At 35.2% G+C, this 15,659-nt stretch overlaps 1 protein-coding gene across 4 annotated transcripts in view; it reads left to right on the top strand.

The window, feature by feature from the left end:
- Window positions 1-15,659, top strand: part of LOC107136317 (cell surface glycoprotein CD200 receptor 5-like) — a 60,824-nt gene that overhangs the window by 41,137 nt on the left and 4,028 nt on the right. For 3 of the 4 annotated variants that reach the window (XM_015478516.2, XM_048803310.1, XM_048803311.1), the window contains 5 exons: window positions 1,306-1,623; window positions 1,744-1,992; window positions 7,027-7,080; window positions 8,618-8,935; window positions 15,210-15,333. In XM_015478516.2, the coding sequence (XP_015334002.1) occupies window positions 1,306-1,623; window positions 1,744-1,992; window positions 7,027-7,080; window positions 8,618-8,935; window positions 15,210-15,333 (1,063 nt within the window). The remainder of the gene's footprint in view (window positions 1-1,305; window positions 1,624-1,743; window positions 1,993-7,026; window positions 7,081-8,617; window positions 8,936-15,209; window positions 15,334-15,659) is intronic. The other variant, XM_048803312.1, reaches the window with a different exon arrangement.

Raw genomic sequence — 15,659 nt, forward strand, 5'->3', positions numbered from 1 at the left:
ATACACAAAAGAGAGAGTGATACTAAAACAGGAAAGGACAGGTATTAATTGTAGATTTTAGTGAAAGAAAGTTTCATTCATATAAAAGGTTTGCTCTACTCTAGCTGCTCTGCCTGTGTTAAGTGATGACATCAATGACCTCACCTTTGTTAGAGGTGAGTTGTGGCAGGTGCATTGTTGAGTAATTGCCTCTCAGTAAACCATGCTCAGTCATGGACAGCTTATGCTGGTTTATGAGAAGTGTGAGATTCTATGTTTGATGATATTTATAGGTCAGAGGGCTCAAATTTTGCTTTAAAAGATAAACACAAGGGGTCAACTGTTATATTTAATTCTGAGAATTGGACTGAACATACTAAAACAAAATACGTAAGCGCAGGTCATAATTAATCTATCTGTGGGTATATGTTGGTCTAAACAAGAAGGGAGAAAAAATATCTAAAGTCTATGATAATATCACACCTTTGCAATAAAATCCTTTTTTATAAAAAAATTTCCAAAGCAGAACAAATTTTGGTTTTTGTTTCTTAATTTACATAGCACATTTCTTTTTCACCTGAAGTGAATATATGTAGACATCTCTTGTCACTAGGCATTGTCATTTTTCTTTTTTATGTAATTACTAATCTGATGAAATAACAGATTATATTAAAATCTGTTGATTTCACTGAGTTTGTTATTCTCTAGAAATATAAAATGTTTCCAACTAGTTCAACCTGAATTCCATCTGAGTTACTTTTAATGAAAGTATCATATACTTTCTAGATGCATGTTTATCTTAAATGTTACCATGAGGGACAGATATTCAATTTTGATGCTACCAGTTTTTTTTTTTTTTTTTTGGCATTCATCAAAATTCAAGGGGAGACAACCACATAACTAATATTCTGTTTTCTTTTGTTTCCCAAGGAGCATATATTGTGTGACTAATCCAACATTGCTCACCACGAAAACATTAGATTTAGGACATTACTTGTCCTAAATTGTCATTTTATCTAGAACTCTTTTTTCTGTCAGTCTGTTTTCAGATATCAAAACTCTGATTTAATTCCAACATATTTATAATGCATTTTCTTTCCATGATAATGCATAATACTGAATGAAATTGGTTAACATTTGGATTTGGTATAGTATATTATATATATTTTGTGAATGTTAATTTATTGTATAAGTCTAATATTTCTGGAATAAGATCAACAGGAAAGCAAGGTTCTAGCACAACTTTATGTAGTCTTCTGTAAACAAATTGAAAACACAAAGTTCTTTATCGTGGCTTCTTTTCTCATTCTCCTTGTGTGTGTCCAGATAACACTTGGCTGGCTGTGCAGATGGGTACAAAGGCTGTGCTCTGTTGCCCTTGTATTCCACCATCAGTGTTGATACTAACATCATGGAAAATACACCTCAGAGACAAGCCTTTGTGCACCATTTCCCTCAACAGAGAAACAAATGAGACCGGGAAAAACAACTGTACTGATGGGAGAATCTCCTGGGCCTCCAGACCTGACCAGAATCCTGAACTTCAGATCCATCCAGTGTCCATGTCACATGAAGGGGATTACAGGTGTGAAATGGGAACAACTGATGGAAATTTTGAACGTACATATCACCTCCAAGTGTTAGGTAAAGAATGTTGTCTACTGTGATATTTTGGGTTACTGGATTTGTGACTGAAACAGATGTCTCTGTAATCCCATAACCGTATGTTGAGACTGAAGCATGATTTCCCTTCCATCTCTGCAGTGCCCCCTGAAGTGACCCTGTCTCTGGGGAAGAATAGAACTGTGGAGTGCAGAGCAATTGCAGGAAGGCCAGCTGCACAGATTTTTTGGGCCCCAGAGGGGGATTGTGTCACTGGGAAAGAATACCAGGACAATGGCACAGTGACGACCAGGAGTAGGTGCCATTATCCAGATGGCAATGTGTCCACCGTGACCTGCTTGGTCTCCCACCTGACTGGCAACAGGAGTCAATCCATAGATCTGCTTCCTGGTTAGTAATTCTTCTAGTTGTTAAAATTTGTTTGATTGTTTCCCATTATTTTAAAAGAGTTATGTTAAGAAAGAAAATATGGTGAAATTTTATTCATAGTTGTTCTTTTCAGCTTCCATTTTATCACTCTTCTCTTCCTAAAGAGGTGTCTAGAAGAATTTGTTTTAAAAAGCCATATTTTAGAATGCAGTGTATTCTCCTTTTTGAAAATGTTTTTAGTGCATCATAGTTATACATATAATCAGGTTCATTTTTACATAATCATACATGCATTAAATATAATTTTTAAATTTCATTCCCCAGTGCTTCCTCTTTGCCTCCCTTCCTCCCTTCTCCTGTTACTCTACCTCTATTGTTCTTCCTTCTTTTTATATGTTGTTTTTAAATTGGTGATTTAAAGGTGAAAGGTGAGATTCACTGGTATAGTCACATAAGTACACAGCATAATTTGATCGATTTCATTCCTCAGTTTCTCCCTTCTCTCCCCTTCAATCTCTGTCCTTTATTCCACTAATCTTCCCTCTATTTTCATGGAATCCTCTCAGTTACCCTAATTTTGCTCTAGCTTCCACTTTTGAGGAAAAGATTCAACTCTTGACTTTCTGAGTCTGGCCTGTTTCAGTTGGCATAATGTTCTCCAGTTCCATTCATTTACCAGCAAATGCCATAAACTCATTCTGCTTTTTGGCTGAGTAAAACTCTATGGTACATATGTACTGCATATTCTTTATTCATTCATCTGTTTAGAGTCACCTGGGTTGGTTCTAAACTTGGCTATTATGAATTGCATCATCAATAGATGGGCAAAATAATTAAATTGACATTTCTCAAAAGAAGAAATACAAATGGCCAACAAGTATACAAAAAAAGTTCGACATCCCTAACAATTAGGGAAATACAAATCAAAACTATATTGAGAGTTCATCTCACACCAGTTAGAATGGCAAGAAAGGGAAGTCAGAGCTATAATAATAATAAATGCTGGCAAGGATGTTTATGGAAAATGTATACTCATGCATTGTTGGTGGTCCTGCAAACTAGTACATCCACTATGGAAAACAGTATCAATATTACTCAAAAGACTAGCAATGGAACCAGAATATGACCCAGCTATCCCACTCTTTGGTATTTATCCAAAAGAACTAAAATCAGCATAGTATATTGATATAGGCTCATCAATGTTTATTGCTTATTATTCTTTTAATGCTCCCTTCTATACTAGTATTGACTTGAATACTGTATTTTTAAAAGCATATTCATGTTTTTTAAATATTCTTTTAAAAAATATTCTAATTAGATATACATGACAGTAGAATGTTTTGACACATATTTCTCATTCTTCTGGCTCTACATGGTACTGAGTCACTCCAGTAGTGTAATTATACATGTATATAAGGTAATAATATCTGTCTCATTCTCCCATCCTTCCCATCCCTATAGCCCCATCTCTCCCTTCACACCCATCTATACAAACCAAAGTTTCTTAATTATTCTCTGTCTCACCCATACAACTATAGATCATCATCCACTTATAAGAAAAAACATTCAGCTTTTAAATTTTGAGGATTGGTTTATTTCACTTAGCATGATATTCTTTAGTTTTACCCATTTACCTGCAAATGCTATAATTTCATTCTTGTTTAAGGCTGAGTAATATTCCACATTGTGTGTGTGTGTGTGTGTGTGTTTGTGTGTGTATCTCACAGTTTCTTTATCCATTCATGTGCTGAGGACATCTAGGTTGGTTCCACAGTTTAGCTATTGTGAATTGAACTGCTATAAACATTGGCTGTGTCACTGTAGTATGCTGATTTTAAGTCCTTTGGGTATAAACCAAGGAGTGGGATAGCTGGATCAAATGGTGTTTTTTTCCTAAGTTTTCTGAGGTATCTCAAACTGATTTCCATAGTGGTTGCACCAATTTGCAGTCTCACCAGCAAGTATGAGTGTACCTAGTGAGGACATCATCACCAACATTTATTATTGCTTGTATTCTTGATAATTTCCATTTTGACTGGAGATGAAATCTTAGAGTAGTTTTGATTTGCATTTCTTTAATTGCTAGAGATGTTGAACATTTTTTCATTTATTTTTTGATCAATAGTATTTTTTTTCTGTGAAGTGTCTGTTCAGTTCCTTAGTCCATTTATTGATTGGGTTGTTTTTTCGGTGTTACATTTTTTGACTTTTTTATATATCTTGGAGATTAGTGCTCTATCTGAGGTATGTGTGGTAAAGATTTTCTTCCATTCTGTAGGCTCTCTCATCATGTTATTAATTGTTTCCTCTGCTGAGAAGAAGCTTTTTAGTTTGAATCCATGCATTTATTGATTCTTGATTTTACTTCCTGCACTTTAGGAGTCTTGTTAAGGAAATCAGGTCCTAAACCAACATGATGAAGATTTGGGCTTACTTTTTCTTCTATTAGGCTCAAGCTCTCTGTTCTAGTGTCTAAGTCTTTGATCTACTTTGAACTGATTTTTGTGCATGGTGAAAGATAGAGGTTTAATTTCATTTTGCTACATGTAGATTTCCAGTTTTCCCAGCACCATTTGTTGAAGAGACTATCTTTTCTCCAATGTATGTTTTTGGTACCTTTGTCTAGTATGAGACAACTGTATTTAGTGGGTTTGTCTCTGTGTCTTCTATTTTGTACCATAATACCAATACCATGTCATCTTGTTACTATAGCTTTATAGTATAGTTTAAGGTCTGATATTGTGATGCCCCCTGCTTCACTCTGTTTGCTAAGGATTTCTTTGGCTATTCTGGGTCTCTTATTTTTCCAAATGAATTTCGTGATTGCTTTTTCTAGTTCTATGAAGAATGTCATGGGCATTTAATAGGAATTGCATTAAATCTGTGTAACAGTTTTGGCAGTATGGCCATTTTGACTATATTAATTGTGTCTGTGACATTTCATGTACTGTGCTGTCAATGGATTCTATTATTGTAGCATCTTTGTTTGGGGCACTTTCTTCCCTTATTATTCATGGTTTTAATTGAAAGATAAAGTATAATTTAAAAAAAATGCTTATGGTTTTAGTAAAAGGATAAAGTTATTCAAAAAAAGTTGCCTTCATGAACTTTAGTGTGGTAAAATTTCTCCTCTAGGCTCTTCCTGATAAAATTTCTTAAATGCTTTTATAATCACATCTGTAATTTGGTTTCTTGGTTCTCTGCTTCAATCCTACCTTCATTTCCTTTTATTTAAAAATTTAAATATTATTAACATCAATGTAACATACAGAATTAAAAGTCAAATTGTTCTATAAGTCAGTAACTGAAAGATACCAGCCCTACTAGTGCCTTTCCAACCCCACAACTGTGTCCTCATTCAAATCCCCAGAGGCAAGTACTTTGAAATCTTTAAGTGTTTCTTGTGGTAATTAACTCCATTTTCTTAAACCACATTCTCACAGTGCTGTTTCTTAGTGTGTTGAATTTAGACTTTATGTACTCACTTTCTCTTATGGTAGATGAAGATTTAACCTTATCTTACTCCCTTTCCTCATCTTTCATGTTATTAATATATCAGCATTTCATTAACTTAAGTGGCCAATGTTTGCATTAATTTGTTATTAAGTGCTGAATCAAGAAATAAAGTAATTCTTTCTCTTTTGAATAACTTCTTGTTTTTCCTGGACTTCATAATTGCTTTACTTTTTTGGGATTCCTTAATGATATATATACCTATTGTTACTTATTATTGATCTCACTGACTGAACTAGAGAACACCTAGTAATATTTTTTTCCCTCTGAAGACAAACTTTCTTGAAGTTTTTTTAATGCTCTGAGACTAATAAGTTTTGCTGGTCACTTGACTTTCTGCAAAGCTATGGGCCTGGACATTCTCCTTGCCTCAATCTTTTGCTTGATCCTATGTTTACTTAATCTGAGCTCCTTTTTTCTCCTGGATATTGGTTTGTTTTTCATCTTTTTTCCCCACATACAATACTTTTATTAACCCTTTGGTAATCCTTGCTCTCAATAAATTTCAAATTGAGCACTAAAGAACCAATTCAAAGCTGTATTATCTGATGGTGGGATTTACAAACTAATAAGTTTTGATACATGAACAAGAATGTAAATGATTTTTGTCTTAAAAAAAATTGGTTCTTCCTTACATTTCTGAAGGTCTTTTTCTCTGGGACTGTTCAGACTCTTTGGAGAATTACTCTTCAGTACTTTGCCCTGGAAGAATAAACCTGACCCTGGTGTTCTGGAAGGGAGAATGCTGTGTGTGTTCACACATTCCACTGTTCATAGCTCAGACTTTCCTTTAATATTGCTCTTTGGTTTGGCACTTCAGCTCCACCCTTCCTAATGTCTGGATCCTTGACTCAGGAATCTCTAGTTTTACTATGAAGGTGCTCAGGATTATTTTCATTATAAAAAAAAATTATAGCACCCAAGGGAACTATTGCATGTGGGTCTTGGAACTATGAAATTAGAATATTGAAGTAGATAAGGACTCTCACCTCTGTTCCTCCCTCTTATTCTGCATCATTTCCCCTCCATATTTTTTTTTTATCTTCCAAAGTAGGAAAAATATGGTAAAAGGGTAGACAAATGAAGTCTTCTCAATTCTGTTTCTAAAATCCTTGAGAAAAGGCTCTGCTTTATCTGTCAGGGTGAGGGTCCCATCATTAGACCAAACAACTTTAATTAGGGAGTGGCATATGGAGAAAGGAGTTGAGTCAGATCAGTTCATGTGAGATGCCCACACTGGACCAATCCCTCTGGCTGGAGAAGGGAGACAGGGTTACCTTGTGTAAATGGTTGACAAGATTAGGTGTCTGAAAAATGTGAAACCTTTGATTAATACCTTCTGAATATAATTTTCAACGTATTAACATAGTTTTATTACTAGATGGCATAACTTCTAATTTGTGTTTTGCAATGGTTATATAATTTTCGTGATGGTTAACCAATTGTCTCTCACGTTGAAGGAGAATATGGAGAAATACTGGTTTCCCCTCCATTTGAGCATATCAAATCGATCTCATTTACTCTTCTCTAAATATTTTCTAGATTCAAGTAGTTCATGCTTGGATGGACAGCAGATGGCATTACCCCCTATGGAAGGTAATATGCTTCCTTATTGAGGGCCAGCACTGAGGGGATGGAGAGTGGAACTTTGTTAGACAAACAGTGGCTGATGGGCAGCCTCTTGTCTGGCTTTAGAATATGGCAATCTGGGTGTTTTGGTATGAGGTGTCCCAAGTGACCCTATCACTACTTGCTCCCTGAACAAGGTACAGTCTTACTTTCTGTCAGGACTGTGTTCAAGTCCTATCTCTTTCTTCATCTAGTTACATGATCTTTAGTTGACCACAAAATGCAAAGGCTTGGGTACCCAGAAGAGAGAGTGATACTAAAACAGGAAAGGACAGATGTTGATTGATTGTAGATTTTAGTGTAAGAAGGTTTCATTTACTCAAAAGGTTTGCTCCACCATAGCCGCTCTGCCTGTGTTACAGTGATGACATCATTGACCTTACTTTTGTTACAGGTGAGTTGTGGCAGGTACATTGGTTGAGTAACCACCTCTCAGTAAACTATGCTCAGTCATGGACAGTTTATGCTGGTTTATGGGAAATGTGAGATTCTATATTAGAAGATGTTTATAGGTTACAGGTCTCAAGTTTCGCTTTAAAAGATGGACACAAGGGGACAACTTGTATATTTAATTCTGAGAACTGGATTGAACACGCTGCAGTAAAATATGTAAGCACACGTCATAATTCATTTATCTGTGGATATATGTTGCTCTATAACAAGAAGGAAGGGAAACTTCTCCAGATACTATGTTTGATAATATCACACATTTACAGTAAAAACTGGAAGTTTTTCATTTTTTTATACACCAAACTACTTTTTTACCATAAATAAATATTTTGAAGGTCTCTTTTCATTAGGCATTATCATTTTTCATTTTCATGGAATGGCTGAACCCGTGAAACTGCATATTATTTCAAAATATATTGGTTTCACTGACTTGTGATTTGTAAATAATAAAAAATTAAAAATTTCCATCACACTCAATCTAAATGCTATATTATTTAACTTTAGTAAAAGTGCCACATACTTCCCACATTTATGTTGTCTGGAATTGCACCCTTAGTAACAGGCATTTAGATTTGATGTTACTGATAGTTTTGTACTCATCAAACCTCGGGGGGAGATCACCGCCTGATAATTATTCTGTTTTATTTTATCTCCCTAGGAGCATGAATTGTATGATAAAATCAGTATTGCTCACTGCCAAAATATTAGAATTAGAACATTGTCTTTGTCATTTAATTTAGAATTCTGTCTTCTTGTCTGTTTCTAGACATTGAAACTCCTGATTTAATTTCAACATATTTTATAATGCATAGTTTCCCTAATAATTCATACTACAGGAGAAAAATTGTTAACGTCTGAATTTCCTTTAATACATTATGTATATTTTGTGAATGTTAATTTCTTATGTAAATCTAATATTTCTGGAGTAAGATCGCCAGCAAAGCAATGTTGTACTAGGACTTCAGTAATGTGCGGTGGATAAATCACACACACAGGTCCTTTATCAAGGCTTCCTTTTCTCATTCTCCTTGTGTATGTATGCATGTGTGTCCAGTTACCACTTCATTGTCTGTGCAGATGGGTACCAAGGTGGTGCTCTATTGCCCTTGTATTCCATTGACAAGAGTACTGATAACAACATGGCGAATACGCTTCAGAAACAAGCCTTCATGCAAAATTGCTCACGACAGGGAAACAAATCAGACCATCGAAACCAACTGTGTTGACAGGAGAATAACCTGGGCCTCCAGACCTGACCAGAGTCCTCACCTTCAGATTTATGCAACAGCCATCACTCATGATGGATATTTTAGGTGTCAAATGGCAACATATCATGGGAATTTCCGTCGTGAATATCACCTCCAAGTCTTAGGTAAAGAATGTCATATGTTGTTGGGCTGGGGATGTGGCTCAAGCTGTAGTGTACTCGCCTGGCATGCATGGGGCACTGGGTTCAATCCTCAGCACCACATAAAAATAAAATAAAGATGTTGTGTCCACCGAAAACTAAAAAATAAATATTAAAAAATAAAAAAGAAAGGAGTGTCATATGTTGTGAATATGATATTTCAGATCATCAGATTTGTGACTGAATTAAGTGTCTCTAAATTTCATATTTCTTGTGTTAAGATTGAAGCATGATTTCCCTTACATCTCTTCAGTGTCCCCTGAAGTCCCTGCTTTCAGGGCAGAATAGAACTGGGGTGTTAAAGGCAGTTGCAGACAAGTCAGCTGCACAGACTATTTGGACACCAGAGGGGGATTTTATCACACAGACAATTCTATGACAGTGACACAGTGGCAGCCGGGAGTATGTGCCACTCTTCAGATAGACACGTATCTATTATGACCTGCTTAGTCTCCCATTTGACTGGCAATAGGAGTCTATCCATAGATCTGCTTCCTGGTTTGTGATTTTTCTAGTTTGTTTTGTGTTTAAGAACTTGATGCTCTTACTTCTTCACTCTAGCTCTTGTCTTCTACTCATGTCCAAGATTCTTTACAAAACGAAACCTACATTTATTGTCTCTTTTATGTTACCTCACATCTATCCCTTGACATTTATTCCTTTGTGTCTACCTTCCCAGAAAGTAGTTGGACAAAAAGCAACAAATATTCCCCAGATGTCAAATAAAATATAAATTTTTCTTTGTTTGTTAGCTTAATTAGCTTTATTGTAAGTTTTCACAAATATTAATGTTAAATATTTACCATTCAGTGATATTGAATAATTGGTAACTTTAAATAATATTTATCAATTCTTAATAGTTGATTTATTTTTTGTTAATATTCAGTATGGTCACTCCTCCTTTCTCATGTGTTTCCCTCCCATTCTCACTTGATTCTCTTCCTTTTTCTTCTGTATATTTTTTGATGAATGATAATTATGCATAATAGTGAGATTAATTTTTACATATTTGTAAATGCACATGACATAGCATTATAATTAGGTTAATATCATTTCCCTGTATTTCTCTTTTCTATGCCCTCTGGTTCCCTTCCTCTATTCTACTGGTGTCCCTTCTATTTTCATGAGACATGAGACCCTCCCTGCAACCTTTTTCCCTTTTTCCTCTACGGTTTTCACATATAAGGAAAAAAAACCAGGACCCTTGATGTTCCGAGTTTGGTTTACTTTGCTTAACATAATGCTCTCAGGTTCTATCCATTTTCCTGAAAATGACATAATTTCATTCCTTATGACTAAATAAAACTCTATTGTGTATACATACCACATTTTCTTATCTATTCATCCATTGATATCCCCAGGCTCATTCCAAAATATGACTATTGTGAATTGTCCTACTATGAACATGGGTATGCATGTACTATAGTATGCTGACTTTATTTCTTTGGGATAAATACCAGGGAGTGGCATAGCTGGGTCACATGGTGATTCCATTTCTAGTCTCTTGAGGAATATCCATTCTGATCTCTGTAGTAGTGTACTAATTTATAATTCTAACAACAGTGTAAAAGTGTTTCATTTCCCCCCACATCATCACCAACATATATTATTGTTTGTATTGTTGATTACTGCTATTCTAAGTGAAGATAAAATCTCAATGTAGTTTTGATTTGCCTTTCCCTAATTGCTAAAGACATTGGACACTTTTTAAATATATATGTTTGCTGTAATTTTTATTTCTTCTTTTGAGAAATGTCTGTTTAGTTCATTTCCTCATTTATTGATTGGGTTGTTTTTGGTGTTAAGTTTTTTGAGTTTTTAACATATGCTGGATAGTAATTATCTGTCCAAAGAGTAGCTAGCAAAGATATTTTCCCATTCTGTAGGTTCTCCCTTCACCTTCTTAATTATTTTCTTGGCTGTGCAGAAGTTTTTTTAATTTGATGCCATTCATTCATTAATTCTTGATATTATTTCCTGAACTTTAGGAGTCTTATTGAGAAAGCCATTGCCTATGCCTATATGTTAGAGTGTTGACCCTACATTTTCTTTAATGAGTTACCAAATTTGTTGTCTAATTCCTAGGTCTTTGATCCACTTTGAGTTGATGTTTGGGCAAAGTAAAGAAATAAGGATTTAGTGTCATTCTTCTATATTAGTATAACCAGTTTCCCCAGCACCATTTGTTAAAAAGCCTGTATTTTCTCTAATGTCTGTTTTTGGCACCCCTGTCAAGGATCACATGACTATAGATGTGTGTGAATCTGTTTCTGTGTCTTCTGTTTGGTACCATTGGTCTATGAGTCTGTTTTTTTTTTTTAAGAGAGAGAGAGAGAGGAGAGAGAATTTTTAATATTTATTTTTTAGTTTTTGGCAGACACAACATCTTTGTATGTGGTGCTGAGGATCGAACCCGGGCCGCACGCATGCCAGGCGAGCGCGCTACCACTTGAGCCACATCCCCAGCCCTATGTGTCTGTTTTTATGCTAGTTCCATGCAGTTTTTGTTACTATAGGTCTGTAGTACAAGTTCAGATCAGGTATTGTGATGTCTCCAGCATTGCTTTTTTTTTTTTTTGGTTTAGGATTACTTTTGCTATAGAGCATTTTTTTATTCTTCCAAATGAAATTTAGGACTGCTGTTTCTAGTTCTATGAAGATTGCCATTGGTATTTTAATATGGATTGCACTGAATCTGTACATTATTTTTGGTTATTTGGCCATTTTAACAATATTAATTTTGCCTATCCACGAAAATGGGAAGTCTTTCTATATTGTGTCTTATTTAATTTCTTCTTTCAATATTCTAAAATTTTCATTGTAGACATCTTTCATTTCCTTGGTTAGTTTCATTCCTAAGTACTTTATTTTTGTTGAAATTATTGTGGATGGGATTATTTTCCTGATTTCTTAGCAAATTCATTGTTGGCATATAGGAAAGCTACTGATTTTTGTATGTTGATTTTGTTTTCCATCCCTTGGTTCTCTTCTTAACATTCAGTTGACTTATTTGTTTTCATGTATTCATTCAATGAATGAAAGTATTTCTATGGGTTGCATCCTTGACCTGATTCTCACTTATCTATGTTCCTTGAATAACCTCAAAATCATACCCATTGCTTCATCTATCAGCTAATTCTTAACTCTCAAATCTGTGTTTTCTTTTTGCCCAGATTTTGCTTCTTAGCTCTCTCAACTTGAAACTGAACAGGTTCACTTAGATGCATCAAGGGCAACTCAAATATTTTTACCCCTTCATGAGTTCTGCATGTTTGTTTTATAACTTTAAACTTTTGTACATTCTTTTGTACAAATCTTTCTGCACATTCTCTTTAATTATTTTCTTTTCTTCATATTTTTATTTGTGCATCATAATTATGCACAATAGTGGGATTCATTGTTACATATTCATACATGCACTTTATAACTTGATAAATTTCTTAAGCTAGAAACTTAAACAGATTCTACAACATCCTTCTTTCTTATTCCTCATATTCAAAACCAGTCACTCTGTTTTATTGATTTGACCTTAGAAATCATTCTTAAATATGGAAGCTTCTCTTTCTATGTTAGTTATTTGTATGATCATCTCTCACCAAGATTATTGAAATGGCTTTAGAGCAAGACTACTGGCCCTTAGCTTACTTAATTTCAATTTATTCCCTGGATTATTTCACAAGGACCATTCTAAAATGAAAAATGTTCTACTCCTCTACTTACATGACCCCCAAGGCTCCTTTGGCTTCATGGAAAGCTAAACCCCTTTGACAGCTTGCACTACACCAGCTCTTTTCTGCCTCATGTCTCACTCTTCTCCAGTCTGCACCCCAGGTATGTGGGTCCTTTTCAGCTTTTCAAAAGTATTCTGCTCTGTTTCTCTGTTGCCTTTTACACTCAGCTTCAACATCCCCACAATGTAGTTCTTTCTCTGTGCTCATTTCTTTCATTGTATTTGATCAATTCTTATTGAGTTTTGAGCCATTGCTCCTCTGGGATGATTTTTTTCTTTAATTTGAAGCTTAGTCAACTATTTATTCTCTGTATTGACGTAATGCTTCATGCGTGTCTCTGTCAGGGTACTTCCATATGTCTGTCATTGATGGCTCTGAACTATTTTCACTCACAATATGACACCAAATGAGCATGGTTCTTTTCTTTGCACACCAATCAATACTCTAAATCTCCAGTATTAACCAGGTGTCTTGCAATTCAATTTAATTCTGATGCTAACTCCTGGGATTAGCACAGATCCCACAGCTTAGGGTGTCAGTCTCACATACTGCCCCCACTTGAGACACCAGTAACCGGTTTTAGTGCCACCTGTACTTATAGCTAATTGACTATAAATTCAAGGAGTTCCCACATTCCTCCAATCAGATTCAATAATCTGCCAGAATGGCTCACAAAACTCAGGAAGGCATTTTATTTACTGTTATTCATTATTATAAAGAAAACAACACAGGAACAGCCAAATGGAAGAGATACATAGGGCAAAGTACAGGGGAAGGGGCCTGGAGCTTCCATACCATCTTAGAGAAAGTCATTCTCCCAGCTCCTGGATATGTCTGTCTCCTAACGCAGAAGCTATACAAACCCCATTATTCACTGTTTTTATGGAGACTTCATTACATAGGCTTGATTGACTAAATCATTGGTGTTTGGTGATTAACTCAATCTCTAGCCTCCTTAGAGCTCAGTGATGGTGGTTGTGGTGGTGATAGAGGCTGAATGTTACAACTCTAATCATGCCTTACTTTTTCTGATAACTAACCCTCATTCTGAAGATATATAAGGTCTTCCAGACACCAGTCATCTTGCTAGCATACAAAAGACACTCTTACTATGGTGATATTTCCAAGGTTTTAGAAGCTATGTGCCAGGAGCCGGGTAACAAAGACATTATATTTCTCTTTGTATCACAACTACAGATGTCTTTGATTTCCAGTACGTTGTTGTAAGTTCCTTGAAAATAGGAACCACTTTTTTTTTCCAATTCTACATCACTAAGATCTGTCACAATACCTGACACAAATAATTGCACAATTAGGTTCTGATTATCACAAAACCCAATCTCTACATTTTTCACTCTATGCCCCAAATCTTCAAAGCTTTAAGTTGTTCCTTTCCCTTGAAACATCCTTCCTTCTTCTCTTAACCTATTTAATACTGCAGACCAGCAAAGCTCAGTTTAAATCCCACTTCTCTCTGACCCTCGGAGTTGATGAACCATTCTTATTCCTCAGATGGCTTATAATCTAATGCTCACCAGCACCATTTGCTCTCTCATGACTTCTCTTTCATTTGTGTGTGTTTGACTTCTCCAGTTAGACTTTGAGCTTTTGGGGGACTGCATTCATATTGTCCTTTCTTTTTTTAAATTTATTTTTAAAATTTTTTTTAAATTTTATTTATTTTAATTTGTTATATATGACACTAGAATGCATTTCAATTATAGTGCACATTCGTATCTCTGGTTGAACACAAAGTAGAGTCACACCATTCATGTCTTCATACATGTACTTAGGGTAACGATGTCCTTCTCATTCCACTGTCTTTACTACACTTGTGCCCCCTCCCTTTCCCTCCCTCCCTTTTGCCCTGTCTAAAGTTCATCTATTCCTTCCATGATCCCCCACTCATCCCTGGTATGAATCAGCATCCTTATTATATTGTCTTCTTATCCCCTCACTGTGCCTTTTCATAGAAGAAAAGATTGCAGAATAATGATCCGATTAGTCTGCTTTTATCTTTTAAACAAATCCCAGGGGGCATTTTACAGATGAGTAAAACGAAAGTAGGAAGACATAAAACACTTTATTAAAGTGGTTCTATCTACTCAGTGACAAAATCATTTCACTGTGTGTTGAAAGTGTTATCAGATCATGCCCAAAATATTCAGAATAAGATTAAACTTTGCAAGGGAAATTTTCTTTTTCTTTTTCTTTTTTTTAAATATTTAGAACAACTAAAAATGCTTAGAATATTCTTATTCTTTCAGAAAATATGTGTTAAAATATGTGTTAAACCAAGTACAAAACAAAGATATGGTTCCTGAACTCAGTCATGAAATAATGATACATTAGTAATATTTGAAATATAATTTAGATTTTTTAAAAAAAATTTTGACAATCTATGAACTTTTAGGAATATTTTAAAAGTATTCTTTTAAACCATTGACTCTAATTTGTTAATTATAAGAATCTTCAAACAGACTTTTAACTCTTACCTACATTTAAAGGTCTCGGAACACCAGAATCTCCAGGTTCAACTCTGCTGATCATTCTCTATGCGAAACTCTCTCTTCTTGTGGTCATTCTGGTCATGGTGGGATTTGCTTTCTTCCAGAGGATAAATGATTGCAGGTAAGAACTGAGGATTGAACTGGTAAGACTCAGTAGGAAGCAAACATCACTGGGAGACTTTTGAGTTCCTTCTGTGCTGGAATGAGCTTGACACATTTCATGATACATTGTGTTCGCTGCCTCAGCTGCTTCTTTTTTTTTTTTTTTTTTAATTTTTTTTATTGTGGGTTGTTCAAAACATTACAAATTTCTTGACATATCATATTCCACACTTTGATTCAAGTGGGTTATGAACTCCCACCCTCACCCCATACACAGATAGCAGAATCACATCAGTTTCACATCCATTGATTTACAAATTGCCATCCTAGTGTCTGTTGTGCTCC

The sequence above is a fragment of the Marmota marmota genome, unplaced genomic scaffold, assembly GCF_001458135.2.
Source record: "Marmota marmota marmota unplaced genomic scaffold, marMar, whole genome shotgun sequence".
NCBI classification, from domain to species: Eukaryota; Metazoa; Chordata; class Mammalia; order Rodentia; family Sciuridae; genus Marmota; species Marmota marmota.